General features: G+C 51.5%; 1 protein-coding gene across 2 annotated transcripts in view; it reads left to right on the forward strand.

Annotated features, from left to right (window-relative positions):
- Nucleotides 1-27,399, forward strand: part of GLT1D1 (glycosyltransferase 1 domain containing 1) — a 455,256-nt gene that overhangs the window by 193,329 nt on the left and 234,528 nt on the right. For both annotated transcript variants that reach the window (XM_085636393.1, XM_085636394.1), the window contains exon 5: nt 23,522-23,558. In XM_085636393.1, coding sequence (XP_085492519.1) covers nt 23,522-23,558 — 37 coding nt within the window. The remainder of the gene's footprint in view (nt 1-23,521; nt 23,559-27,399) is intronic.

Genomic DNA, 27,399 nt, shown 5'->3' on the forward strand with positions numbered 1-27,399 from the left:
TGAGTGAGTACGCCTGCCCCAAGCGCCCCCTGCCGCTCGCCCACCCGCCAGCCGGCTCGTGCGTGGGAGGTCAGAAGCTGTGTACCTGCAACTCGTGATGGGCGACCAACCGGGGGCCGGAAGGGGCGCCGCGCCGGCCCAGGCAGCTGCACCTGCTGGAGGGGGACGCCAAGCAGTTGACCCACCCCGTCACAATGCGACGACCAACCCGCTCCCGCCATTCAGCGAGATGGTGGATCCGGCCACTGCTGCACCCCGTTGGAGGGCATGGGTCGGTCAACTGAACAACTACTTCACGGGGACCCGTGAGACGGATGGAACTGTTAAGCGCTCCCTGTTGATTTTCTATGGGGGGTCCGAAATCTATGATCTCTTCGAGACCCTGCCGAACACGGGCAATGCGGATGACTACGACGGCGCGGTGGCGGCCCTCAACGGCTATTTCGATCCACAGCTAAACCTGGACTTCGAAAAATTCAAATTTCGACGGTCACTACAATTGGAAGATGAGTCCATCGACATGTTCCACGCGCGCCTGCGGAAACGGGCGGCCACCTGTGGGTTTGCCGATCACCGGGAAGAGATACGGAGCCAAATCATCCTTGGATGCAAGTCGAAACTGCTCCGGAAACTGATACTGCGCCAGCCGGGGATCACGCTCGATCAGATCCTGGTGCTCGCCCGTTCGCACGAACTTTCAGACGTCAGGGCGGAAGAGATGGCTGCGGCCCTACACAAGCCTGCCCCGGTGCAGACCGCCACCAGAACCCCCCAGATCAAGGAGGAGCGCGTGGATGCTATTCGGAGGAGGCCGACACCTGCGCCTGGGAGAACACGACCGCCACCCGGAGGGCCCTGCGGGAATTGCGGGGAGGACCACCTCCCCACAGCCACGTGTGGAGCGAAAGGGCGCGAGTGCTCCCGCTGCGGGAGATTGAACCACTACGCAAAAGTCTGCCGCAGTAGCCAGCCACGGCCTACCCCAAGGAAGCCGCGGGGTTTCACGCAAAGGGTCCGCCAACTGTCGATCGCGGGGTCCGAGGAGGCAGAAAAGGAAGCGCCGCACCAGACCAACCTCGACTTGGAAGAAGATGACGACGAGATCTACTACGTATCGTTTGTAGGCCAGTCCGGGAGCCGGCGGAGGCCGCCTCCCATGTGCTCGGTCAGAATAATGGACACTACCCTTCAGGCGCTCATAGACACCGGAGCGACAGTGAATGTCATGGACTCCCAACAATTCGAGGCCCTGGAACACCGACCTCCGCTACTCCCGACCAGAGCGAGAATCTACGCATATGGAGGAGTCGACCCCCTTCCCCTGAGGGGCACGTTTGAAGCGCCAGTCACGAGTGGGTCACTCACCACCATGGCCCGGTTTCATGTGACAGAAGGGAAAAGGGGCACCCTTTTAAGCTGCCACACGGCCGAAGACTTGGGCCTCGTGTTCTTCACGAACGAAGTGCACGAAGCACACGCGGAGGACATTCTAAGTGAGTTTCCTGAGCTGTTCACAGGTCTGGGGAAGCTGAAAGGAAAGCAATTCAAGCTTCACATAGACCCCACGGTCAGGCCGGTAGCACTGAGACACCGACGAGTACCCTACAACCTGAGGCCACAAGTAGAAGCTGAACTGGCAAAACTTGAAGCGCTGGGAGTCATCGAGAAGGTTTCAGGCCCCACGCCCTGGGTGTCCCCGTTGGTGGTCGCCCCCAAACCGAAGCAGCCCGGGGCAATCAGGCTGTGCGTCGACATGCGGCTACCCAACGCAGCAGTCAAGAGGGAGCGCCACGTCACGCCGACCATGGATGATGTCGTTGCTGATCTTAATGGGGCCAGGTGGTTTTCCAAACTAGACCTCAACGCGGGTTACCACCAGTTGGAGCTGGAACCGAGCAGCAGATACATCACGACGTTTGCGACGCATGTGGGCCTGAGAAGGTACAAGCGCCTCAGCTTCGGGGTATCGTCGGCCGCAGAGGTATTCCAGAATGCCATCAAGGAAACCCTGTCTGGTCTAACCGGGGTGATCAACCTGAGTGACGACATCCTCGTGTTCTCCTGCACCCTTGAGGATCACCACGCACAATTAAGAGCCACACTCCAGCGGCTCAGGGACCATGGCCTCACTCTACATAAAGAGAAGTGTGTGTTTTATCAGGAATCCATCGATTTCTTTGGTTACACCTTCACACGAGACGGCCTAAAAGTAGACCCCAAGAAAGCGATCGCCCTGAGGTCAGCCAGCATACCCAAATCACCAACAGAAGTGAGGAGTTTTCTTGGCATGGCAACTTATTGCGGGAGATTCATCCCGAACCTGGCGGCATTGTCAGAACCCCTCCGTGCCCTCACGAGAAGCGACCAGCCCTGGCGGTGGACCGTGGAGGCCAATGCGGCGTTTGCGAAGATCAAGGCGGCCCTACAGGACAAAACGGTCATGGCGTACTTCCGCCCGGGGAAGCCGACGGAGCTTGTCGTGGATGCCAGTCCGGTGGGCCTCGGAGCGGTGTTGCTCCAGGAACACGACAAGGGCACATGGAAGCCGGTCGCATATGCCAGTCGGGCACTGTCTGACACCGAGACGCGGTACGCCCAGATTGAAAGAGAGGCCCTCGCGATCAAGTGGGCCTGCCAGCATTTCCATCTGTATCTGTTCGGACAGGACTTTACAGTAGTCACGGACCACAAACCGCTGGTCCCACTGTTTGGAGGCACCACACGGTTAGCCCCGCCACGGATTGAACGCTGGGCGGTACAACTGCAGCAATACCGATTCACAGTGGTCTTCCGTCCCGGAGCGCACAATCCGGCTGACTACCTGTCCCGGCACCCTGAAGACCTTCCCCCTGAGTGCGTCCCCGCGGACGTCGGGTACTCCGACGCCTACGTGAAGATGATTGGCAGAGATGCCTGCCCGGACGCGATGACCCTGGAGGAAGTTGGCCGGGTGACTGAACAGGATGGAACCCTGACTAAAGTCAAGGAAGCCCTGACGTCCCACAACTGGAAAAGGTTTCTAGAAGGCAACCAGGTGCTCACGGAGGAGGAGAAACATGCCCAGCAGCGGATGTGGCAAGTCCGCCACGAGCTGAGTGTGGGAGAATGCGGCACAGTGCTACGAGGCCACCTGCTGGTTGTTCCCTGCGCACTTCAGGAGAGGTGTCTGCGCTTGGCGCATGAGGGCCATCAGGGGATGGCGAAGACCAAGGCCCGCCTGAGACACAAGGTCTGGTTCCCGGCCATGGACGTGAAGGTCGAGGAGCTGGTACGAAGATGCAGAGCATGTACGATCACAGGAGCGGACTCACCAGCCACGCCGGTCATCACGGAGGAACCGTGTCCTCGCCCATGGTGCCATGTGAGTGTGGACTTCGGCAGCTTCCCGGATGGGAGGCAGATGCTGGTGATGGTGGACGCGTATACGAAATTCCCGGTGGTGGAGGTGGTGGAGTCCACGTCGTTCCAACACATCCGGATGGCTCTGGAGAGGACCTTCGCCATGCTGGGGAACCCGGAGGTGGTCCGGTCGGACAACGGCCCACCCTTCCAGGGCCAGGAGTTCAGGGACTACATGGCACAACGTGCGATCCGGCACAGGCGAATCACTCCTCTGTGGCCTCAAGCGAACGGCGATGTTGAGAGACTGATGCGTACACTGAACAGAGCTCTTCGCATTGCCGTCGAGCAGGGGCAGGATGCGGAAGCAGCACTAACTAAGTTCCTTGATGCGTATCGGCATACACCGCACTGTACTACGAAGTGTGCCCCAGCACATCTCCTGTTTAAAGAAGCACCACGAGATGGAATACCGACGGATCCATCCTGGAGCCCACCGGCACGGGATGATGTTGCAGTACAGGAGAGGAGAGAGAGAGCTAACAACAAAGCCAGTGAACACCGGAGAGCCCGCGAACACCGCATAGTGGTTGGAGACAGGGTCATAGTGAAAGACCGACATCCGGGATGGAAGTTCAGGACGCCTTTTGAACCAGAGGTGTGGACGGTGCTATCGGCAAAAGGAACGATGATAACAGCCGGAAGAGGCGATGTGAGGGTGACCAGGAACGCATCGTACTTCAAGAGAGTCGGAGAGGAACTGGCGGGAGAGCCATCGCGTGAAGACGCGAGTGAGGAGCCGTTTGACTTCCCGGAGCGAGCCGACACCCCGGAGAGGGCGTCCCCGAGGCAATGGGGGGGCACTCCGCCAGGAGCCTCCGGTCGGACCCCGACTGACCGTCAGGAGAGTCAAACCCGAGCGGAAGAGCATGACCCCCGGGGCCAGGGTGAGAGCGGTGTGTCCCACAGGGGAGTAGGCTCCAGGCTGCGCAATAACCCAGCTCCAAGTCAAAGACTCCGAGACTATGTTTGCCCCTCGCCTTGAGAGAGACTTTCGAAATGAAGGACACTATCTAAAATGTTGGAGGGATGTAGAGTGCCACTCGGCCTCTACCATACAATGTAGACACACATACACGCATCCTCCACCCCTCGAGGCGGGCTCGCCTCGAGGGTATAAATAAAAGTATCGGAAGACCGCTCGGGGTCTTTCCGGTTTAACCAACACACCGACTCACCGTCTCTGTATTGCGGCGTTCCTGTCCCCATACACGTGGCCTATCTTGGGTCACCACACCCAGCATGGACGCGCGATACAGCGAGGGGGTAATCACCACCCCAGAGACGTCTTATTATAGCTATAACTCCTCGCACACAACCGCGGCAGCGACGCGAAACTGTAATATTCACCATGTAATAAAAACAAAAAGGAGCGGAGCGAGGCCGGCCGAGGAGACGGGGGCATTGCGTGGACGGAGGCTGTCAGGGGCCAAAAACCCAGAAGACATCAGCGGAGGAACTTCATTTATGCATTTAGTAGTTTTATTAAGCGCCACAAGTTCGTTTTTTGTTGCATCAGATCGCTGAAGAACCCTGCAGACGGGCTTGGTATATATGTTGCAGGGGCGTCCTTCTGTTCTCTATGTAGCTCATTATAAAGTTAGTTTCAGAGTTTGATTGTCCAGGTGGTCTGAGATACCTTGATGTCGGTCAGTTTCAGAGTTTGATTGTCCAGGTGGTCTGAGATCCTTTGAGGTCGGTCAGTTTCAGAGTTTGATTGTCCAGGTGGTCTGAGATCCCTGGAGGTCGGTCAGTTTCAGAGTTTGATTGTCCAGGTGGTCTGAGATCCCTTGAGGTCGGTCAGTTTCAGAGTTTGATTGTCCAAGTGATCTGAGATCCCTGGAGGTCGGTTAGTTACACAGTTTGATTGTCCAGGTGGTCTGAGATCCCTGGAGGTCGGTCAGTTTCAGAGTTTGATTGTCCAGGTGGTCTGAGATCCCTTGAGGTCGGTCAGTTTCAGAGTTTGATTGTCCAGGTGGTCTGAGATCCCTGTAGGTCGGTCAGTTTCAGAGTTTGATTGTCCAGGTGGTCTGAGATACCTTGAGGTCGGTTAGTTTCACAGTTTGATTGTCCAGGTGGTCTGAGATACCTTGAGGTCGGTTAGTTTCGCAGTTTGATTGTCCAGGTGGTCTGAAATACCTTGAGGTCGGTTAGTTTCACAGTTTGATTGTCCAGGTGGTCTGAGATCCCTTTGTGGATGGCTCTTTTAGGGGCTTACTGGTGCAGGGGTTCCCCCTATCTGTTCACAGGTCCTTAGACCAACAAAATAGAGATTGGCACGGGAGCTGGAATATCAAACAACAAGTTTATCAATCTCTCATGAGTGGGACTACATCAATAGAGCACCCTCAGGCACTGTAGGAGGTAGTCCAAGGAATACAGAAACCAAGGGTCTTATATACCCTGTTTACAGCTGAGTAGGCATGGAGACTCAAATGGGAGGTACAGGCATACACAGGAATAGTTATTGACTAACACAGACAGATAGAAATCACTTTGTCGGCAGAGTGGGAGGGGAGACAGAACTGCTTCCATCAGTCGAAATAGCCTGACAGTTACACTCTAAGACAGGTGCATTCTAGCAGCTACAGGCCTTTCTGAGCTTACACAGTGCTCTGGCTCAATACTGAAGGAGTTATGATTGAAGCAGACTAGAAAGGCAAGCAACAGTGAAGGCGGGAGAAGCACATGGCTAGCACATGGCTAACAAAAATGGATGCCACAACCAAAATGGCTTCAGCTTATGCTAACTGCAATTTCTGCGATTTCCACAGAAGGCCCTTTTAGCATTAGCTGAAGACATCCACTATGTAATAGAAGAAACATGAAAGTTATCACGGATGTTGATTGACATTAGTTCTCTTATTTCTTGGTCAGTTACGAGCCGGGCATTTGCATTCTTGACATTTTGTTTAGCTGGTATACATGAAGATCTGAAAGAAACACGTTAGTTAGATTCCTCACCTTACAATATCCCCAGGCGTCAGACTGGATCCGGAAGATTTTTGTAGCAATACCCCTTGCGCGTCGCTAGGCGTCGTCTGCGGCTCCGCGCCCGTCGTTGGCGTCGTGCGCCGGAATGACGTCGTCGGAGTACTTAGATGCCGCCCTCGCGCGCTGACGTCAGTTCTTCTTTTTTCCGCGCCAGTAAGCGCCGATCCGGGAGAGCTACCCCTTTAGTCAATTTTTGACTAACTTTTTTCGACTCTTTTTGGTCACTTTCGACTCTGGTGCCGGTAGGATGCCTGGTTTCAAGGCCTGCGACGACTATCACCGACTGATGTCGGTGACCGATCATCACCGCCGGTGCCTGTACTGCTTGGGCCTCGACCACGACGCGGAGTCGTGCTCCGATTGTATGGCCCTGACCTCGAAAGCTAGGAGGGAGCGGTCCCGCAAGCTTCTCGACCTTCGCCACTCGGCTCCGCGCCCCTCTCGATCCCGGTCCAGGAGGAGGTCCAAGGATCGGTCGCGGAGCCGCACTCGACATCGTCGCTCGTCTGGCTCGAAGTCTTCGGGTAAGTCGAAGCACTCCAAGAAGTCCAAGAGGCGACACTGCTCTTCGGACTCACCTCGCCGGTCGCGCGACTCGGCCGAGGGTCCGGGTGGTTCCACCCCCGCGGCTCCGCGGGAGCCGCAGGCGCCGCGCAAGTCCCCATACCCGCCGGTCCCTTGGACTGACGCGACGCCGGCGAAGGTCAATGCCTTCCTCTCGGCCATGAGGAGCCTGGCCCCGCCGTCGATGCCCGCTGGCGCGCCTTCGGGCCCCGCGGACACGACTGGGCGACCTTGCGTGCCGGCGGCTCCGGCCCCGGCGCTGTTGGAGGCACCGGCCCCGACGCCACAGGTCCCTGACGCCGGTCGACCTCGTTACGCCTCCTCCGCCGGCGCCGACACCGGTACCACCCCCGACGCCGACTCCGGTCGACGTCGATCCCCGGTTGAGCTCCTGTCCGGTCCCGATGCTGATGCTGCGCCAACCGACGCTGCATCCGACGCCGCTAGAGACACATATTGTCTATCGACCGGCTCCAATCATTCCTCCTGTTTACCAGGAATCAGATTACGGGGGTGACTGGGAGGGGTCTGAGGACCCTATGGCCCTTCAGGGGCACCTTTCTCAGGACTGGGCAGATGAACTGGGAGAGGCCAGTGGTCTGGGTACCTCACCAGACACTGGATTCATCTCTCCTCCGACTGTGGCTGTGGAGGAGGGTGCAGCGTTTTCTGTGGTGCTGCGCAAGGCGGCCGCGGCCCTTGGGCTTGAGCTGCCTGCCGTGGCTGTGAGGACTAACATCCTCACTGAGGTGCTTCAGCCTGCCGCATGCTCCACTGAGCCTCTGCTGCAATTCAATGAGGCCCTCACTGACGTTCTGCAGGGCACCTGGTCCAAGCCCTCCACAGTCCCTCCTGTGGATAGGAACATTGCCAGGCGCCACCACCCTGCTCCGGGCGACCCCAGTTTTCTGTCCCAACACCCCACCCCCGAGAGTCTGGTTATCCAGGCCTCTACCTCTCAATCCTCCTTCCCGACCGCTCCTCCGGACCGGGATTCCAAGAGACTGGAACAGTTCGGTAAGAAGCTGTTCTCCTCGCTCAGTTTGGGCCTGCGGTCTTTGAACACCGCCTGTCTCTTGGACCGTTATTCCCACTCTCTGTGGGGTACGGTGGAGGACGGGCTGCCACTGTGCCCGGAGGAGGCCCGGGCGCGGCTTTCCTCGGCTCTGGCCGATGGGAGAGATGCAGCGCGCCATGCCATCCGATGTGGACTTGACACTACGGACTCGCTGGGTAGGGCGATTTCTACCACGGTGGCGCTTCGACGTTTCGCCTGGCTGTGGTCCACGTCCTTTTCAGGGGATGTCCAGAGCACACTCATGGACATGCCTTTTGATGGCACTCGCCTTTTTGGTGAGAAAGCGGACAGTGCGCTGGCTCGCTTCAAGGACTCCCGGGCTACGGCCACGTCCTTGGGCCTCTCGGCCCCGCGGCCACAAACTTCCGCTTTTCGCTCCTTTCGTGGCCAAGGAAGGGGCTCCTCCTCACGTCCGCCTAGCCACCGGCCGCAGAACCAGCCTGCACGCGGTCGCGGACGTGGTTTACGCCGAGGCGGTACTGGAGGACGACGTGGTCAGTCCACATCCACCCCGGCAGCATCCGCCTCAAAGCCTTCCTAGTCCGAGCTTTCAGGCCCATTCCTCGCCAGTGGGAGGCCGGGTTCGCCATCACCTGCTCCACTGGCGTACCATTACTTCGGACAGGTGGGTGCTGCAGATCATCCGAAGGGGCTACTCCCTCCCCTTCGAGACGACCCCTCCAGCCATGCCACCGCAGCACCACCGTATCTCGGAGGATCATTTGAATCTTCTGCAAGAGGAAGTTTCGGCCCTCTTGGCCAAAGAGGCTGTTGAGCGCGTTCCGAGCCCAGAAGTAGGTCGTGGTTGTTATTCCCACTACTTTCTGGTTCCCAAGAAGGGCAAAGGAGGCCTACGCCCTATCTTGGACCTCAGGAACGTCAATGCCTTCCTCCGGAAGGAACGGTTCAAAATGTTGACTTTGGCTCAGGTTCTAGCTGCCCTAGACCCTGGAGACTGGATGGTAGCGTTGGACTTGCAGGACGCATATTTCCATATCCCCGTCCTGCCGGCCCACTGGCGTTACCTACGGTTCACGGTGGGTCAGGAGCACTTTCAGTTCACCGTGCTCCCCTTCGGCCTTACCAGTGCCCCTCGGGTGTTCACGAAAGTGATGGCGGTGGTCGCAGCTCATCTGCGCAGATCAGGGGTTCCGGATCTTTCCCTATCTCGACGACTGGTTGTTGAAGGCGGGCTCGCCCCAGACAGTCGTCTTCCACCTCCAGACTACGGCGGATCTCCTGCATTTGCTAGGGTTTTCCATCAACGTGCCGAAGTCACACCTGAGCCCCTCTCAGAAGCTCCTCTTCATCGGAGCGGTTCTAGATTCGGCGCAGTTCCGGGTTCATCCACCGGAACAGCGGGTCCGGGATATACAGGCCCTGATTCCCATCTTTCGGCCTCTATCCTGGGTTTCGGTCAGGCTAGCGTTGCGGCTTCTGGGGCTGCATCCTACTAGTGCATCACGCCAGGCGGCGCATGCGGGCTCTGCAGTGGGACCTGAAGTTTTAGTGGGCCCAGCATCACGGCAACCTGTCCGACCATGTCTTGATCTCAGAGGGCACTGCACAGCAGTTGCAGTGGTGGCTCACGGACCGCGATTGGGTCACGGGCAAGAGACTCTCCCTTCCCCTACCGGAGCATGTCGTAGTGACGGATGCGTCCCTCCTGGGATGGGGTGGCCATATGGGCGAGGCGGAGATCAGAGGCCTCTGGTCTCCGGCGGAGTCTCGCCTCCACATCAACTTGTTGGAGCTGAGAGCGATCTGACTTGCACTGAAAGCCTTCCTTCCCTCTGTCCGGGGAAGTGTCGTGCAGGTGTTCACGGACAACACCACCGCCATGTGGTATTGCAAAAACAGGGCGGGGTGGGGTCGTGGACCCTTTGTCAGGAGGCTCTGCGCCTCTGGACATGGCTGGAACACCAGGGCATCACCCTGGTGGTTCAACATCTGGCAGGCTCTCTGAACGCCAGAGCAGACGAACTCAGCCGCCGGTGCATGATGGATCACGAATGGCGTCTGAACTCCGAGGTGGCGCAAGGTCTCTTTCAGCAGTGGGGAGAGCCTTGGTTAGATCTATTCGCCACCGACAAGAACGCGCAATGTCAGCAGTTCTGCGCGTTGGAATTTCCAAGGTGGCACTCGCTCGGCGATGCTTTTCGTCGCGAGTGGAGTTGCGGTCTGTTATACGCCTTTCCGCCTATACCACTTCTGCCCAGAGTACTGAAGACGATCAGGCGCGACCGGGCCCAAGTCATCTTGGTGGCTCCGGATTGGGCACGAAGATACTGGTATCCCGAGCTACTCAGTATGTTGACCGATCCTCCGATACGTCTGCCCCTTCGGGAGGATCTTCTGTCGCAGCAGCAGGGGACGGTCCTCCACCCGAACCTGTCCAGCCTCCACCTCCATGCGTGGAGATTGAGCGGCGGCAGTTGATGCCATTTGACTTGCCTCCTGAAGTCTGTGATGTCATTCTGGCAGCCAGGCGTCCCTCCACAAAGACGGTATACGCCTGCCGGTGGAACAAATTTGTGGCATGGTGCACAGCAAAGGCTATGGATCCCCTTTCCGCCCCTCTTTCTGAGGTTCTCCTCTTTCTTCTTTCTTTGGCCCGGCAGGGCTCTGCCCTGGGCACCTTGAAAGGTTATCTTGCTGCCATCTCTGCCTTCTTACGGCTTCCTGATCAGCCCTCTCTTTTCAAGTCCCCTGTAGTGTAACGCTTTCTTAAAGGCATTACTCACACGTTCCCTCCTGTCCCTTTCGTAATGCCTCAGTGGGACTTGAATCTTGTCTTAACATTCCTGATGTGCGCTCCCTTTGAGCCTCTTCACAATTGTCCTCTTCGTCTTCTAACTCTTAAGACTGCTTTCCTGGTTGCCATCACCTCAGCTAGACGGGTGAGTGAGCTCCAGGCTCTATCGTCCAAGCCTCCTTTTCTATCTGTTCATCCGGACAAGGTTGTCCTTCGGCCTCGTCCTTCCTTTCTACCGAAAGTGGTGACCCCCTTTCATCTGGGGCAATCTGTCACCTTGCCCACCTTCTTTCCGCCTCCGCATCCTTCCACAGAGGAAAAGCGGCTCCACCGTCTGGACCCAAAACGTGCGCTCTCCTTTTATTTGGACCGCACAAAACAGTTCCGAGTGGACGACCAGCTTTTCGTTGGCTACGTGGGTGCAAAAGAAGGGAAAAGCTGTGCACCAATGGACCATCTCCTGGTGGGTCGTTTTGTGTATAACAATCTGTTATTCCTTGGCAAAAAAGGACCCTCCTGTTGGGCTGCGAGCCCATTCTACTTGGGCCACGGCGGCTACTACTGCTTTGGGACGGGGAGTCCCTTTGCAGGACATCTGTCAGGCAGCGACGTGGGCTTCGCTGCACACGTTTGCCAGGCATTATTGCCTAGACAGCCAAGTCCGGAGGGATGGCTTCTTTGGCCGTTCTGTCCTCCAGGACTTTCTGGTGTGATCTTGGTTCGCAGACCCACCACCGGGGTTGGTATTGCTTGGGTATCTATTCTAAGGTGAGGAATCTAACTAACGTGTTTCTTTCAGATGAACAAGTTACTTACCTTCGGTAACGATGTATCTGTAAGAAACATTAGTTAGTTAGATTCCTCACCGACCCACCCATCCTCCCCGTTCTGCGAACTGACATCTAGGGTTAAGGCTATCCCTTTCAGGGCCCTAGATTTTTTGGCACCAGTGTCGGTCTCTTGCATGGCTCTGCGTTCCTGGCGCGGAAAGCTATGTACAAGAACTGACGTCAGCACGCGAGGGCGGCGTCTAAGTACTCCGACGATGTCATTCCGGCGCACGACGCCAACGACGGACGCGGAGCCGTAGACGACGCCTAGCGACGCGCAAGGGGTATTGCTACAAAAATCTTCCGGATCCAGTCTGACGCCTGGGGATATTCTAAGGTGAGGAATCTAACTAACTAATGTTTCTTACAGATACATCGTTACCGAAGGTAAGTAACTTGTTCTACAGGTACAAGCACAAAGGGAACAGAGCATCGGGCCACATTATATACAAAGGCAGCACGAAAAAAGGATTGCAGCGAATATACAAAGGGTTGATAATAACTTCCAGCCCCAGACGGTAAACAGTGTCCAAAGCCATCCAGTCCAAGTCCATGTCGCTGAATTCTGGTGGATTTCAGTGGCTATTTTATTCAGTTTTGGAAATAGCCAACAGCACATGTCTGATGCAATGTCTAAATAAAAACATTATCTTGATAGACCTTCCGGTGTTCTTCCTTATGAGGGCTAGAGTACCAATGATATGTTCAGGGGGAGGGCGAAGTAGTACTTATCAAAGTGTACACAAGATGTTTTTCTTACAGAAAAAACAGTATTCCAAATACGAATATGAAAGCAAATACAATCATTGTCACAAAAACAATCTTTGTTTTGGGGGACCAGGAGGACCAAAAGGGGCCATGGGAATTAGGACGAGGAGCTGCAGAGGGCTGCTCCTCCTCAAAAATGGGACGACCAAAGGGGTACATTGCTAACAAAAAAGTACTTGAGGAATTGAAGCCGCTGTACAACCGGCCAGAGTGGAGTGTTCTCCCTGTGTCCCTCTGAGCCTCACAGGCAGGCTCTTATCGCTCATCAAGAGTTCACTTCACCCACGGTGGAACTGCACAACTTGCAACCCAGAAAAACAATCACGGCCCAGGCTAAGGAAAAAGTCTTTCTTTCAGGATAGGGCAATCACCCTCCAGGTAAAATACCCTCAACGATCCTGTCCAGTGTCTCAGGCATTGCACCAGTATTCTTCACTCTAATCTAACAGGCACCAGAGGCACAGCACCTGTACCCTGAACTCAAGTCCTTCCCTAACTCCTGTGTTGCTCGGCCTGTGCACTGCTCTTTCGTCTGGGTCGCAGATTGTACCTAGTGTGTCCAGGCACCTCCTTATCAACAAACAGAGGTGCAGACTTGCATTCACTTGGGGACCGGGACTCAGAGGCCTGATGCTGGAGTATCTGAAGCAACCCTTGTTTCAGAGGGGGTCATCTCCAGCAAAGCCTCCTTATCGTCCTTGTCGGTCTCAGCTGGGCATCAGGAAAAAAGGAACAAAGCAAGGAATCATCTCTCCGTCCTGATTTGTGACCCCGTCCTTCGCCCAAGAATTTTCCGACAGTGGTAGGGGTACACATTTCACGTCACTTTCATGGACCCAGTGCTTCCGGCCTTCTACCTTCACTGTGGTCCTAGTTGCCAGCACCTCCTGTGCTGGTTTTCTTCACCTCAGCTCCAAGCAGGACTTGCACTGAATCCCTCGGCTGGATCTGATGTCCGGGCCCCTCTGGCTATGGTTGTAAGGCAGCAGATATCTGTTAGTGAACAGAACAGAAATCTTTAGATACAACATACAAATAATCAATCAAAAGAGGATATTCAATTTCAGAAACTCCTCTATATTATTCTTATGAAGAACCTTAAAGAAAAAGGAATTTCAAAACAACTATTCTTTTAACAAACTTGGAATTATAAGTCATAGAAGTCACAATACAGCTTCTACTTTGTGAACCTTCACCATTGTGCAAAACTGCAGACTCCTCTAAAATTATTTTCCTTGCATAAGAACAACCATGTTTTGCTCTTATGACCATGCTCTCATATTATAGGTGTAGTGGAAAACTCTAAAACTGTAAATGTAACAGAGATCCATATTACATGAATAACTAATAAATTAAGCATAACCTAATAGGTACATGAATTTTCCAGCAGAACTTGTTTGTGGCAGACAAGAAAACAAGCAAAAGAACATTTTGTTCTTAAAAATGTGTGCTAGGGGCATATGGGCCTCTTTCCTAGCATTGTGAACCATATGCATCATACTTTTCACAATCCGGGCCATGTAATATCATATTCAGGGGAGAAACCCATTCACCAGCTCTAGCAAGGGCTGTCAGCTCGATTACATAGACTAACTACTGAGGGACTCGTGCTGCCTCTGCGACTTATGTAGTGCTGTAATAACATCAGCAATAATGGTGTTGCCACCTGGGAATTTGGAACAAACACCACCAACCTATAGTTCCCCTTAAAGGTCAAATAAGGGAACATCAGTCTATTCTACCCATCCTTTCATCGTTATCCAATTTCATCAGTTTACAGACAGGAGGGGCAGTAACATGGCGTATTTATTTATTCATTTTGTTAATTCTAACAATTTGTTCAAACAGTATTACTTAAGAGCCAATTGTCTCTATTTATTCAAGAGCATATTCACAGCATCCTGTGAAATTAATGACTAAAGCGAGACCAACCGATTGTCTCATGGCTGTTGAGAGAGAGAGAGAGAAAAAAACAAAAAAAAACACACACACAATGTGTTGCTTAATTTTGCTTACTCTTAATTTGACCAGGAGCTAGTCTCCTACCCTTCTTCGACAGTAGGTCACCTAAGCAGGTGACGTCCTGTCGACAATACTTTCCTCTTTTGGCAGCTGGGCACGGACAGACTTGTAGGAGATAAATAACTAGGGGAAACCACACCAAGGAGGCCATGTCCATTACTATTGGACTGTACCACCTTGTAAATTTTGCTATACAAGCACAATGAGCTAACTAGAAAACATGAATCCAATGACCAACTACCAATTCCTCTAGCTATTGTGCTGTTTAACATGATGGCGCAGTAATGCAAACTTTATTTCATTGGCCATGTGTCAGGAGCTACGCATGGCCCACAGATGCTGCTGCTCCTCCTTCGGAATGTCTACTAAGGTCGAAGTGCCAGAGCAAGCCTGCCAGAAATAAACCCTCCTGTGTGGGCATTTTGCTTTAACAACAAAACTCGACCTCTGACCCTTAAACCTGTTGTCCCTTGTGTGAGCAAAGTTATCCCCATGTGGCCATCACAATTCAAAGTAACTTCTTCAAGAAGCATGACTGTAGTGCATCCCTGCTCCGTGCCTGTGTGCTGATATTCCAAAGGTATACTTTTGCTCTTTATTTTTTTTTATTCTTGTGCACTGTGCTTTCTAGCACCTAAAAAACTGGCTCAAAATTTTAGTTTTCAGAATGCGCCCATAACTATTGTGCATTAAGGGCGTGCGATGTAATTCACATGTCTCTAGAGCTACTCTTTTTGTATAACTTTTAATTGTATTTGAGACTGCAGCCATTAGGCCATACTAGAAATCATTTTTTAAGTTTGTCACTAAGATACAGTAATATTGTCTTTGTTAGAGAAACTAATATTCACCTTTTTAATTTTGATGCACAATATATTTAACTATTTAGACATTGAAATCTTAATGCACACTTTGCACAGGGTAATTTTCTACATTGCCAAATATTATTGAATTTTCACAGTAGTGTTATTAGATATTATAAAGATCATAATAATGCAAAAACGATTTTAGTGCAATGACTTTTAATAAATATTTTCATGTAGTCATTTTTGAATAATGATCACTACCCCTTTTTGTTGTTTCTGCATATGAAAAGTAAACCTCATTCCTTTCCTTTTGTCTTTAAATGCATTTATTTATAACACTTACAAAACTTCTTTTGTAACTAAGCACAGAAGCTTTACTGAAACATCGAAAGTTTGTTTCACTCTTTAGAAAGTAGTAATTATTTACCGTCAGATCCACAGATGTGCTTCTTAGGAAAGCAACAGGAAAGAAAGTCCTTACTTTTATCCTTTCTCTTTTATCCAAAATAATGAAGCTGTATTTCTAACTTTCAAAAGTAGTAGTCTTTAATGCACGTGCTTTTATGCCATTTTGCACTAACTTAAAACCTAGTTGCCACAGTGTTTATTTGTAGCTTGTGCCTGGGTAAGGCCTGTATTATTTATTTAGCTGTGTTTTATGACCGGCAGATGTTAGCTTCTACATTTTTCTCAGGAGAGAAGGCATCGTGTTCTAGGACTGATAAATCCTGTCTGACAATTAATGGCACAGGGCCCCTTATGATGCTATTTGTTTCCAATATGACAGCAATGTGCTGTATTCTAATGTCCTCACAACCCCCCCCCCCCCAAAAAGTTGATAAACTACTCATTACCTCCAACAGAACTTAAGCGGTAGGGCTCCCAGCACTAGCGCACTAGGCGTTTTCATATGTCAAAAAAAGATTGAGTAATAAGGAAAAATGTGCTCACTTCTCATGGTTTACCGCTAAACACCTACACTAACAAATACTCAATTGCAAGGAGAAGGAGAAGGAGCAACACAATTTAAATTCAATAATATCCATATTAGAGCCAAATCTTCAAAACGAAAGAAGTCATTAGGCAGATAGTTCATGAATCAGATCCATTCATCTTTATTGTAATTCGAGTCAATTTCTTTTCATAAATAGTCATTCGATTTTTCAAATTAAAGACTTGCAGTTTTATTGTATGAATCAGATCATTCTTTGTTGCGATACTTAATTCAGCCAACGCGTTTCATCCTAAAAAGACATCATCAGGGCTTAGTAATTTAAGGTGAATCTCCTCATTAAAACGTTCAAATGCATCGCATGAATCTAATATTGAGTGTGTTGCTATTCTTAGAGGAGTTTCATCTATTTAACATCCGTTAATTTTGCGCGTCTATTTTTCAAACAAGCAATCTTGTTCAAATCTTGCTATGATGTAATAGTATAAAACTACATCCCATACCCAGGTATAAGAGGGTAATTTGGGTATACCCCTGTTGATTATGTTCAGCCACCTCCAGGAAGTCCTCTCAAGAGGACAGGAGCTAGTGGCTAAAGTTCTTGATATTGGCCTTGCCAATGAATTTCAACCTGTTTCCTTCCTGGGTGACTGATGGTATGTCCCTTTATAGACAACTCGTCAAGTCAGGCGTTGAGATGGAAAGTCTACCTTGCTCCATTGGAGTCTACCAGAACTGACCACGGTAGTCTTTTGTGGAGGCCGAAGGTAATCAGACAATATATGACAGATCTGAGGCAGGTTAGAACCAGGGCTCTGTGCTCTAGGGGGCAGGTCTTTGGAGCATATTGATGCTGTGATGCAGGACGAGCTGCAGCTAAGACCTCCACTGCCTGGCTGCATCTTCCAGTTCTATACTCTGCATGGAGGCTGTTTATGGTATGTCCCTTTATAGACCTGGCAGTTTGGCCGATGCCCGGTTGAGCTACCTTGATATCTATAGAGGAGATGGGCTGTGGATTTACCGCTCGGCCGTCACCTACCCAGCTAGACTTTGGGCAGACTTTCCTTTGTCTCTCCGCCGTATCTCCCTCCTACCCTTTTACCTTACTCCCCTACCACTCTATGCTCCTTTTATCTCGTCTTCTATGCTCTTTTAATGTTTTTTTGCAACAAATGTAACTTGTAACTGATGTAACATTGTAACATTGTAGAACCTCATGTAAAGCGCTCTGATACCTCCGGGTCTAGCCAGCGCTATATAAAACTCATCAAATAAAATAAAAAAAATAAAAATATATAGACAACTCGTCAAGTCAGGCATTGAGATGGAAAGTCTACCTTGCTCCATTGGAGTCTACCGGAACCGAACACGGTGGATTTTTTGTGGAGGCCGAAGGTAATCAGACAATATCTGACAGATCTGAGGCAGGTTAGAACCAGGGCTTTGTGCTCTAGGGGGCAGGTTTTTGGAGCATGTTGATGCTGTGATGCAGGTTGAGCTGCAGCTAAGACCTCCGCCTCCTGGCTGCATCTTCTAAATCTTTACTCTGCACCATGCAAGCACAGTCCCCGCAGCGAAGAGTGCTTCAGTGGCGTTTTCGAGGGATGGACCGGTCAGCACCATAGATATAGTGCAGCTACGCGGCCTTCACCAAACACCTTGGACAGAAAGCATTGTTAGAAAGCGACCGTGCGATGCGATGCACAGTTTGGCTTTGAGGTTCGATGGAGCCTGTTTGCTGGGGTCTGCACTTCCCAATGCTGCCATTTGCTCAGCCCTATGTTCTGTCTACTGTAAAATCCACCCACAGCTTGTGAGAGAGGCCTGATGAGAGAGCAGCTTAAAGATGCCTTTCTATAAACTCCATCATTCCTAGGTAGCAAAACTGGTGATGGTGGGCACCCGCGAGGTTGTAGACTAGGGGTGCCTGCCTATTGTAAGGAGATCCTGCCACTGGATGGTGCTGGCTCCCACAGGCTGGTAATGAGCAATGTTCTACTTATGACTCTCTTGCAAGAGCCGTTGTCTGTCCTTCATCCTTCTTGGGTATCAACAAGAACTCTGCATCCCACTGACCTCAGGCTTGCACAGAACACCACAACCTCTTGTCACTCAGGAACTATCACCGTTGAAAGCTCAGATATTGCTAATGTGAGTTTGTTCATACCCCATGGCTAGCAGGGGTGGTAACATCCTTCTTAAAATGAAAGCTGGACTTTTGAATGCCCCACTGTGCCCCCTCTGCCCCCAGGCTCCCTTCTGAATCTTCATTCACTACCTTTAAAATAGAATTAAAGGTAGCAGGGGCTGTTCTGTACATCCTAGGTTAATCTTCTGTGGAAACATTTGCTGCGCCAGCATCAATCTCACGCTGTCCTATGAGACAAACCTTGTTGTTTAATTAACGTTAGGCTTTATAAACATGGCGCACCTGAGAGCAGCTTTACTAATGAGCAATGCACCTTAGAGGTATTTACATAAATGTAGAGTATTGCACAGTTCAGCACAGGATGGAAATACCTGTATACCTTCTTGCAGTAATTGCGGCACAATGAAAACATCTTCCCACACCTAGGATTCCCTCAGAGGGTTCAAGCTGCCATCTCTCTTGTCCTATCAAAGCTAGATTACGCTAATGGTCTGTATCACAGCTCACCTCTGTCAACTATGAGAAGATTACAGAGAATTCAGGACACTGCTGCAGGACTCCTCCTACTTGTAAAGCCACAAGCAGACACCTCCCCTGCCTTGAGGGACCTGCACTGGTCACCAGTTGCCAGGAGATCCACACTCCAGCTGCTTTGTATCGCACACAAAGCATTACATGGCAATGGACCACTCTTTATCATGAATAAAATCAACAAATACATACAACAAAGAAACCTTGTAGGAAAGTAGCATCTGCTTTCATGGTCACCCCCACTTTTTGCTGGTGTAATTATGTTTTACTGACTAGTCTGACTGGGATCCTGCTAATCAGTGTCTGTGCTTCTCCTCTAAATTGGACATGGTGAGTACTTAGGTACCCCCAGATTGGCTACTAATGTACCCTTGTTAGTCCCTAGTATATGGTAACAAGGTACCCAGGGCATAGGTACACCAGGGATCTCCCATGGGCTGCAGTATGTATTATGCCACCCATAGGAGACCACTCAAATTGTGACTATGGGCCTGCCATTGCAGCCTGTGTAGGCTGGTGCAAGCCCCACTGAGGACCGATAAACGTTTCCTTATATATGAGGTCACTACACTTTAAACCTATAAGTCACCCCTAGGGCAGGCCTCTCAATCCTGAAGGCAAGGTGCTCGGTTGTAAGTGTGAGAGTGTCCCTGCATTAGCAGGACACCCCTGTAACCTTCGGAGTCCATTCTCCGGGGTTGTAAGTGCATCAGCCATTACGATATATAGAGTTGCCATGCATCATTACGCAATGGTTTTCTCTAAACTGGCTGTAACGAACTCTGTCATGTTTGGTATCAAACATGTTAGAATCATACCTCCAACACTGTAAACAGTGTTGGAGGTATGATTCCATGCACTGTAAAGCTCCTCCGGACGCCCTCAGTGCTCCTGGTACTAGTCTTCTAGACCCGGACAGCAAACTATGGCTGCTGGCGACCAGAGACACGATTCTGCCCTCCTGCAGGTGAGCCAAGCTCGAGCAGGGGAAGGCTTGACATTAGGTTTCCTGTCACAGGGAGGTGTGACCACTTCCCAGACAGGACTTAGTGTTTTGGGACTGGGTGTGGATGCTTGCCAGCACCACAAGACTGCTTTGAAGGGCACATTTGGTGCCCTCCTTGCATACTCCAATTGAAACCACTTCAGGGAGTGGTTGGCTCCCGCTCTGGTGTGAAACTGGGCAAAGGACATGGGGGTATCCTCCCCACTTTCCAGCCTCTCCTCTGGGAGGGAATCCTGAATCGTCCCAACTCTTTCCTTAGGGTACTTAAGGGCTTACCTGCGGGTGGGTCCCTAGATTCGTCGTGGAACAAGATTCAAATCTGAAACCACTTCATCTTTAGCCGTCTAGGCACTTTAGACTTCGCTGGACTTCGCTTTGGGAACCGAGACTGTAACTGGGAAGACTCCTGCTGCTCCTGGTCTCGTTGTCCTGCCAGTCTTCTGCAACATCTGTGCCTGTGCTCCATACAGGTTCTTCACAGGGCCTGTGGACATCCAAGACACCCAAAGGAATCTTCCTTGGTGTGAAGGAGTTACTCCCCTGCATCTGCAGGCACCACAACAAAGCTGACCTGTCTGCTGTTCCTGAGCTCCTATGGACTCCAAAAGGTTCAGCAACACAGGTGGTGGTTCTGCAACTCCCTCGAGGCCTGCTCTGTCTTCACAGCAAGTTTGAAGCCAGTGCCCTCGTTGGAACCGCTGGAGCAGTACCCATGTCCACCGCTTTGACATGCCATTGCCAAGGCTTGTTGACTCTCTCCTCCAGAGATCTTTGAGCTGCAAGAAGCTCCAGCCTCAATCATCTCCTGCAGCCAAGAAATTCACCTGCTCTCGCATCCCTTGCACTGTGGGCCTTCATTGTTTGATGAGCAGCTCGAAGTCCTCTTGCGACTCCTGTCCCTCTGGCCTGTGGGTGTTCTCGGGGGTCTACTTTGGCTCAGTGGGCTCCCTGCATGCTCGGGCCTGCTCTAACTTACCTGCTCGCGGTAAGTCACTTAGACCTTGCTCGTCCCGACACTGCACCTTTTTCTATGATCACTATGTTGGTTGCCGCTACCAAGGCTTGTTGGTGCCCATGCCGGACACTGACCCCCTGGCTCTTAACATCCGATGTGGGACGGCCTGTGAACGCCTCCTGGTCTTCCACAGAGTCGCCTGGTCCGCACAGCTGCTATTCAAGGGCACCGTTAACTATCCTGCATCTCCGATATCGGTGGGCATTCGTCTTCTGCGCTCCTGGTCACTCCTGAGTGGCATAGACTCTGTCCTCTCTGCTTGCAGATACCTCTCATCTTGAATCCACCTTTGGGATCTACCGGACTCTTTCACCTTCTGTGCCAGCGGCATCCGCACTGAAGTCCTCCATTGTGGTCTACGGCGGTTTCCGACATCACTTCGCACCTATGTCAATGTCAATGTCAAACATTTTTATAACGCACACAAATCACCAAAAGGTCTCAAGGCGCTAGCAGCCAAAACAAAAGAAACAGACAGTGACTGAAATGCTCAAATACCTAAGTTTATTGAGAAAAAAGCCAAGTCTTCAGCTTTCTTCGGAAATGTAAATAGTCCGTTGTGGATAGGAGCTCCAATGGAAGTTTGTTCCAAAGCAGAGGAGCTAAGTATGAAAAGACCTATGCACCCAGCTTCCTCGGTGTAGGTATCCTGGTTCCTGGGGTATCCATGGGTGGGGTGACTCTCCAACCTTCCATCTTCAACGGGATGTCTTCATCGTCCATTTTCTTTAAAACTGCAACCACGACTTACCCATTGACTTCTATTGGGCACGCGGTCGTGTTCCCACTCTGCACACGGCCTCCGTGGGGTTCCCAGATACTCACCTTGGGTGGTTCCTTGGGTCCCCGACTCTTCTACGTCTTCTGGGTCCATTCTCGACTTAGGTCGTGGTTCGCATTCCACTATTTTAGTATATGGTTGGTCTCCCTCTAGAGACTACTGTGTATTCGGTGCTACTTACGTATTCTATTCACAAAGTATTGTGTGTATTGTGCTTATATCTCCGGGTAGGCGAGATTGCAATGTGTTAGTGAGTGTTTATAATAAATGCTTATTTGTATAACTACACTGTGTGGTCCTTTTTCACTTACTCTACACCACAAGGTTATGTACTGGTAAAACAAGCAGTTTTACAGTCCTGGACTAAGCCTGAAGGCTGCTGTCCACAGCTAGCACTTAGAGAGCCTTCTATGGTTGTGTAAGACCACTAAAAGCACCATAGGGTTGGTCTAGATTAGAGCAGGGTGCTACACTTGCATAAGTGAACACTATATACTAAGCTAGCCTCCTCCAAACCTGCTCTTAAGATTGTCTCTTCACCTCATAATTCCTACATACAAGCTAAGAAACATGGGGGGGACATCTTTCTCTGTTCAAGGAGCCAAACTATGGAACTCCCAACCCACAAACCTGCGATCCACCGGCAACCATCTTATCTTTGGAAGATTAGTCAAGAGCTGGCTCTTCCTCACATGACAACTCTACTCACAACACAACATTGTACCACAATAGTATACTCCAACATAAACAAATATGTTTCTCACGGTATTGACATGAAGCTGTTGCTATATATGTGCCCTTGTACATTGAACTATGCTTCCTGTTACAAGCAGATACGATCATATAAGGAGAAAATATATATTACAGCACAAGAGACGTGCATATCCGACATTGTCATAATTGCTGCTTCTATGTAGATATAGGTGAATATATAGAGGAGTTTATGGCTGCTACTAAAACTTTAACATGTGTCATGACAACATTTGTAGACCCCACCACAAGTTAACTGTGCACATTAGGCCATATTAAAAATGACTGCTTCTGTGCACATATGGATATTTATATGGAGGCTCTCCAGCCATTACAGCCTTACAAAGTGTCATTTGTAAACAAATATACAAGAAATCCTCCTTTCAACATTTTTGTCCATCCCTCCACTCTCTGACTCTATCCCAAACCTTTCTAAGTACTATGAACTCAAAAACGTCCTTCTAAAAGTTCCCCTTTTTTTTATCGATGACACGCAACTAATAGACACACACTATTTACGAAAACAATTTACTCCTTCCCCTTACAAATCCATTCCATTCATTCTGTCCCTAATTTAAACTCTACTAAGCACACAAGAAATCAAGAGTGCAAACCTAAGACAACTAATACACAAAGGAATGAAAAGCAATATACATAGATATATGCAACTAATCTACTAACTTCTAACGTTGGGCTCCGGAGTAGCGTGCTACTCGCCCCAAAGCGCTTCACCGCCTAGCAAGGGGTCGTACGAACTATGTAAATACTATCTACAATTACATTTATAGTTGTGTCACTACTCAGTCCCACCGAGGGGCGTCAACTACAGACTGGTTCTCTTCTGAATTTCAGTTTTATGATGATGACACCTTAGTTTATTTTACCCAGTCTCAGGTGGTTACACTTTGAATTCTGTTGTAGCATTGTATAGTGCTTTCCTGCCACACACAAAGACCCACAGTGCTTTCTGGGTGGCTGAGTAAATACGTACTGTTTGTTATGCGTTGTTGGAAGAGTGTAGAGTGTAGGTTTGTGGTGTCCTTTAGGAGCACTGTGGTTGGTGTCGACATTGGAGTTTAGAAATATGCTTCATTGTTTTTTCTTCTTTTTATTCACAGCCACAGTGCAGAAATAAAATCTACGTCCAGCCTCAAGGTAAGCATTTGAGAGTGTAAAGGACAGTCTCTTGGTTATTGGGCGCGGTTCTGACTGTCTCTGTCCTCTGCTGTCCGCACCCCCGGGGGCTCTGAGTAGGGCCCCTTCTTTTTCCTCCATGGAGTGATGTCCACTCCAAGCTTATGTTCCACTTTTCATGGGAAAGAGCCATCTTCATGTGTGTGCCTTGCACCTACTCACTGTCCTCACACTCCTCTCTGTGTCAGTGCTAAATGCTTTCTAACCCCCCCAGTTCACAGATTGAGCAGGACTCATTGACAAAGTGAAACCTCATCTTGCTCTTTTCTGCTTCTCAGATCCATTTCCTCTGCTTCTGTGTCACCTTCCCTCTCTGCCCAACAACTTGGAAAGACTTTAGATGCTCCTCCGTGGGTCTTAAACTAGCTCTAGTCCAAGCCAACTTTCCAAAATCGTAGACAAGCCGGTCTTCATGCATGCTTGTCATCATCAGGTGACATGTCCCACATCCCTTACGCTGTGCTTGACCCTCCACACCCACGGTCCACACAGGTCCTCCCTGTGCTCACTCTCCTCCGCACCCGTGGGCACATTGACTCCTCCATGGTCTCCTGTGCACCCGTGGGTCTCACTGTGACTCCCACTCCATGGTCGCCCCTACACCTGTGGGTCACACTGCGACTCCCTCTCCATGGTCTCCTTTACACCCAGGGGTCGCACTGTGACTCCCTCTCCATGGTCTCCTCTACACCCAGGGATCTCACTGTGACTCACTTTCCATGGTCTCCTCTTCACCCGTGGGTCACACCGTGACTCTGTCTCCATGGTCTCCTCTTCATCTGTGGGTCACATAGACTCCTCTATGGTCTCCTCTGCACCTGTGGGTCACACTGACTCCCTCTCCATGGTCTCCTCTACACACATGGGTCACAGTGACTCCCTCTCCTTGGTCTCCTCTGCACCCGTGGGTCACACTGACTCCCTCTCCATGGTCTCCTCTACACCCAGGGATCGGGCTGTGAATCCCTCTCCTTGGTCTCCTCTGCACCCGTGGGTCACACTGACTCCCACTCCATGGTCGCCTCTACACCCATAGGTCACACTGTGACTCCCTCTCCATGGTCTCCTTTACACTCAGGGGTCTCACTGTGACTCCCTCTCCATGGTCTCCTCTACACCCAGGGATTGCGCTGTGACTCACTTTCCATGGTCTCCTCTTCACCCGTGGGTCACACCGTGACTCCCTCTCCATGGTCTCCTCTACAAACATGGGTCACACTGACTCCCTCTCTATGGTCTCCTCTACACCCAGGGATCGGGCTGTGACTCCCTCTCCATGGTCTCCTCTACATCTGTGGGTCACATAGACTCCTCTATGGTCTCCTGTACAACCGTGGGCCACACTGTGTCTCCCTCTCCAAAGTCTCCTCTACACCCGTAGGTCACACTGTGACTTCCTCTCCATGGTCTCCTCTACACCCATGGGTCACACTGACTCCCTCTCCATGGTCTCCTGTACACACATGGGTCACACTGACTCCCTCTCTATGGTCTCCTCTACACCCAGGGATCGGGCTGTGACTACCTCTCCATGGTCTCCTCCACACTCAGGGGTCGCACTGTGACTCCCTGTCCATGCTCCCTTCTACACCCGTGGGTCACACTGTGACTCACTCTCCATGGTCTCCTCTACATCCGCGGGTCACACTGTGACTCTATCTTCATGGTCTCCTCCACACCCGTAGGTCACACTGTGACTTCCTCTCTATTGTCTCCTGTACACCCAGGGGTCTTACTGTGACTCACCTCTCCATGGTCCCCTCCACACCCAGATGTCACACTGTGACTCCCTCTCCATGGTCTCCTTTGCACCCTTGGGTCACACTGCGACTCCCTCTCCATGGTCCCCTCTTCATCTAGAGGTCGCACTGTGACTCCCTCTCCATGGTCTCCTCCACACTCGGGTCACATGGTGACTCCATCTCCCATGGTCTCCTCCACATTTCGGGTCAAACTGTGACTCCCTCTCCATGGTCCCCTTTACACCTAGAGGTCGCACTGTGACTCCCTCTCCATGGTCTCCTCTACACCCAGAGGTCGCACTGTGACTCCCTCTCCATGGTCTCCTCCACACTCAGGGGTTGTACTGTGACTCCCTCTCCCATGTTCTCTTCTACACTCAGGGGTCGCACTGTGACTCCCTCTCCATGGTCTACTCTGCACCCTTGGGTCACACTGTGACACCCTCTCCATGGTCTCCTCTACATCCAGAGGTCGCACTCTGACTCCATCTCCGTGGTCTCCTCTAGACCCAGGGGTCACACTGTGACTCACTCTCCATGGTCCCCTCCACACCCAGATGTCACACTGTGACTCCCTCTCCATGGTCCCCTCCACACTCAGGGGTCGCACTGTGACTCCCTCTCTATGGTCTCCTCTACACCCAGGGATCGGGCTGTGACTCCCTCTCCATGGTCTCCTCTACATCTGTGGGTCACATAGACTCCTCTATGGTCTCCTGTACAGCCGTGGGCCACACTGTTTCTCCCTCTCCAAAGTCTTCTCTACACCCGTAGGTCACACTGTGACTTCCTCTCCATGGTCTCCTCTACACCCGCGGGTCACACTGTGACTCTGTCTTCATGGTCTCCTCCACACCCGTAGGTCACACTGTGACTTCCTCTCTATTGTCTCCTGTACACCCAGGGGTCGCACTGTGACTCACCTCTCCATGGACTCCTCCACACTTCGGGGTCGCACTGTGACTCCCTCTCCCATGGTCTCTTCTACACTCAGGGGTCGCACTGTGACTCCCTCTCCCATGGTCTCTTGTACACTTAGGGGTCGCACTGTGACTCCCTCTCCATGGTCTCCTCTGCACCCTTGGGTCACACTGTGACTCCCTCTCCATGGTTTCCTCTACATCTGTGGGTCACACAGTGACTCCCTCTCCATGGTCTCCTCCACACTCGGGTCACACTGTGACTCCCTCTCCCATGGTCTCTTCTACACTCAGGGGTCGCACTGTGACTCCCTCTCCTTGGTCTCCTTTGCACCCTTGGGTCACACTGCGACTCCCTCTCCATGGTCCCCTCTTCATCTAGAGGTCGCACTGTGACTCCCTCTCCATGGTCTCCTCCACACTCGGGTCACATGGTGACTCCATCTCCCATGGTCTCCTCCACATTTCGGGTCAAACTGTGACTCCCTCTCCATGGTCCCCTCTACACCTAGAGGTCGCACTGTGACTCCCTCTCCATGGTCTCCTCTACACCCAGAAGTCGCACTGTGACTCCCTCTCCATGGTCTCCTCCACACTCAGGGGTTGTACTGTGACTCCCTCTCCCATGTTCTCTTCTACACTCAGGGGTCGCACTGTGACTCCCTCTCCATGGTCTCCTCTGCACCCTTGGGTCACACTGTGACTCCCTCTCCATGGTCTCCTCTACACCCATGGGTCACACTGTGACTCACTCTCCATGGTCCCTTCTACACCCAGAGGTCGCACTGTGACTCCCTCTCCCATGGTCTCTTTTACACGCAGGGGTCGCACTGTGACTCCCTCTACATTGTCTCCTCTACATCTATGGGTCGCACTGTGACTCCCTCTCCATGGTCTCCTGTACACCCGTGGGTCAAACTGTGACTCCCTCTCCATGGTCCCCTCTACACCTAGAGGTCGCACTGTGACTACCTCTCCATGGTCTCCTCCACACTCAGGGGTCAAACTGTGACTCCCTCTCCATGGTTTCCTCCACACTCAGGGTTCACACTGTGACTCCCTCTCCATGGTCTCCTCTACATCTGTGGGTAACACTCTGACTCCCTCTCCATGGTCTCCTCTACACTCAGGGGTCACACT

This window comes from Triturus cristatus, chromosome 11 (assembly GCF_964204655.1).
Source record: "Triturus cristatus chromosome 11, aTriCri1.1, whole genome shotgun sequence".
In the NCBI taxonomy this organism is placed as follows: Eukaryota; Metazoa; Chordata; class Amphibia; order Caudata; family Salamandridae; genus Triturus; species Triturus cristatus.